Source organism: Dermacentor silvarum, chromosome 1 (assembly GCF_013339745.2).
Source record: "Dermacentor silvarum isolate Dsil-2018 chromosome 1, BIME_Dsil_1.4, whole genome shotgun sequence".
Lineage (NCBI taxonomy): Eukaryota > Metazoa > Arthropoda > Arachnida > Ixodida > Ixodidae > Dermacentor > Dermacentor silvarum.
The window spans coordinates 439,925,467-439,926,472 of NC_051154.1; the positions used below are offsets into that span (position 1 = coordinate 439,925,467).

At 58.7% G+C, this 1,006-nt stretch overlaps 1 protein-coding gene across 1 annotated transcript; it reads right to left on the minus strand.

Moving 5' to 3' along the window:
- Positions 1–322: 322 nt before the first annotated feature.
- Positions 323–622, minus strand: LOC125942613 (uncharacterized protein DDB_G0271670-like; the record flags this gene model as incomplete). Its single annotated transcript, XM_049660796.1, has 1 exon — positions 323–622. A coding segment is annotated over one exon (300 nt), but the record flags the coding sequence as incomplete, so codon positions are not given.
- Between the last annotated feature and the right edge of the window lie 384 nt (positions 623–1,006).

Sequence of the window (1,006 nt, forward strand, 5' to 3'; positions counted from 1 at the left end):
CTTGTACTTAATGAACCAAAGAAATGATAAAGAATGGAAAAGAAAGTGGATGAAAAAAACAACTTGCCACCGGTGGGGAACGATCCCACATCTTCGCATTGCGTACGATGCTCTTACCACTGAGCTACCGCGCCGCTGTTTTCCCGTCCACTTTCTCGGGTATTCACGTTTTTACTACTAGAACTAACTCTGGGAATGTTAGCCAGCGCCACCACTCACAAACCTTGGCAGCGGTAGTACATATATACATGGAAGCGGAAGTATATATATATACAGGTGGAGTGAGGAAGTTAGGAAATTCGGAGGCGCAAGTTGAAATCAGCTAGCGCAAGCCAAGGGTGATTGCAGATCGCAGGGAGAGGCCTTCGCCCTGCAGTGGATACAAATATAGGCTGCTGCTGCTGCTGCTGCTGCTGCTGCTGCTGCTGCTGCTGCTGCTGCTGCTGCTGCTGCTGCTGCTGCTGCTGCTGCTGCTGCTGCTGCTGCTGCTGCTGCTGCTGCTGCTGCTGCTGCTGCTGCTGCTGCTGCTGCTGCTGCTGCTGCTGCTGCTGCTGCTGCTGCTGCTGCTGCTGCTGCTGCTGCTGCTGCTGCTGCTGCTGCTGCTGCTGCTGCTGCTGCTGCTGCTGCTGCTGCTGCTGCTGCTGCTGCTGCTGCTGCTGCTGCTGCTGCTGCTGCTGCTGCTGCTGCTGCTGCTGCTGCTGCTGCTGCTGCTGCTGCTGCTGCTGCTGCTGCTGCTGCTGCTGCTGCTGCTGCTGCTGCTGCTGCTGCTGCTGCTGCTGCTGCTGCTGCTGCTGCTGCTGCTGCTGCTGCTGCTGCTGCTGCTGCTGCTGCTGCTGCTGCTGCTGCTGCTGCTGCTGCTGCTGCTGCTGCTGCTGCTGCTGCTGCTGCTGCTGCTGCTGCTGCTGCTGCTGCTGCTGCTGCTGTTGCTGCTGCTGCTGCTGCTGCTGCTGCTGCTGCTGCTGCTGCTGCTGCTGCTGCTGCTGCTGCTGCTGCTGCTGCTGCTGCT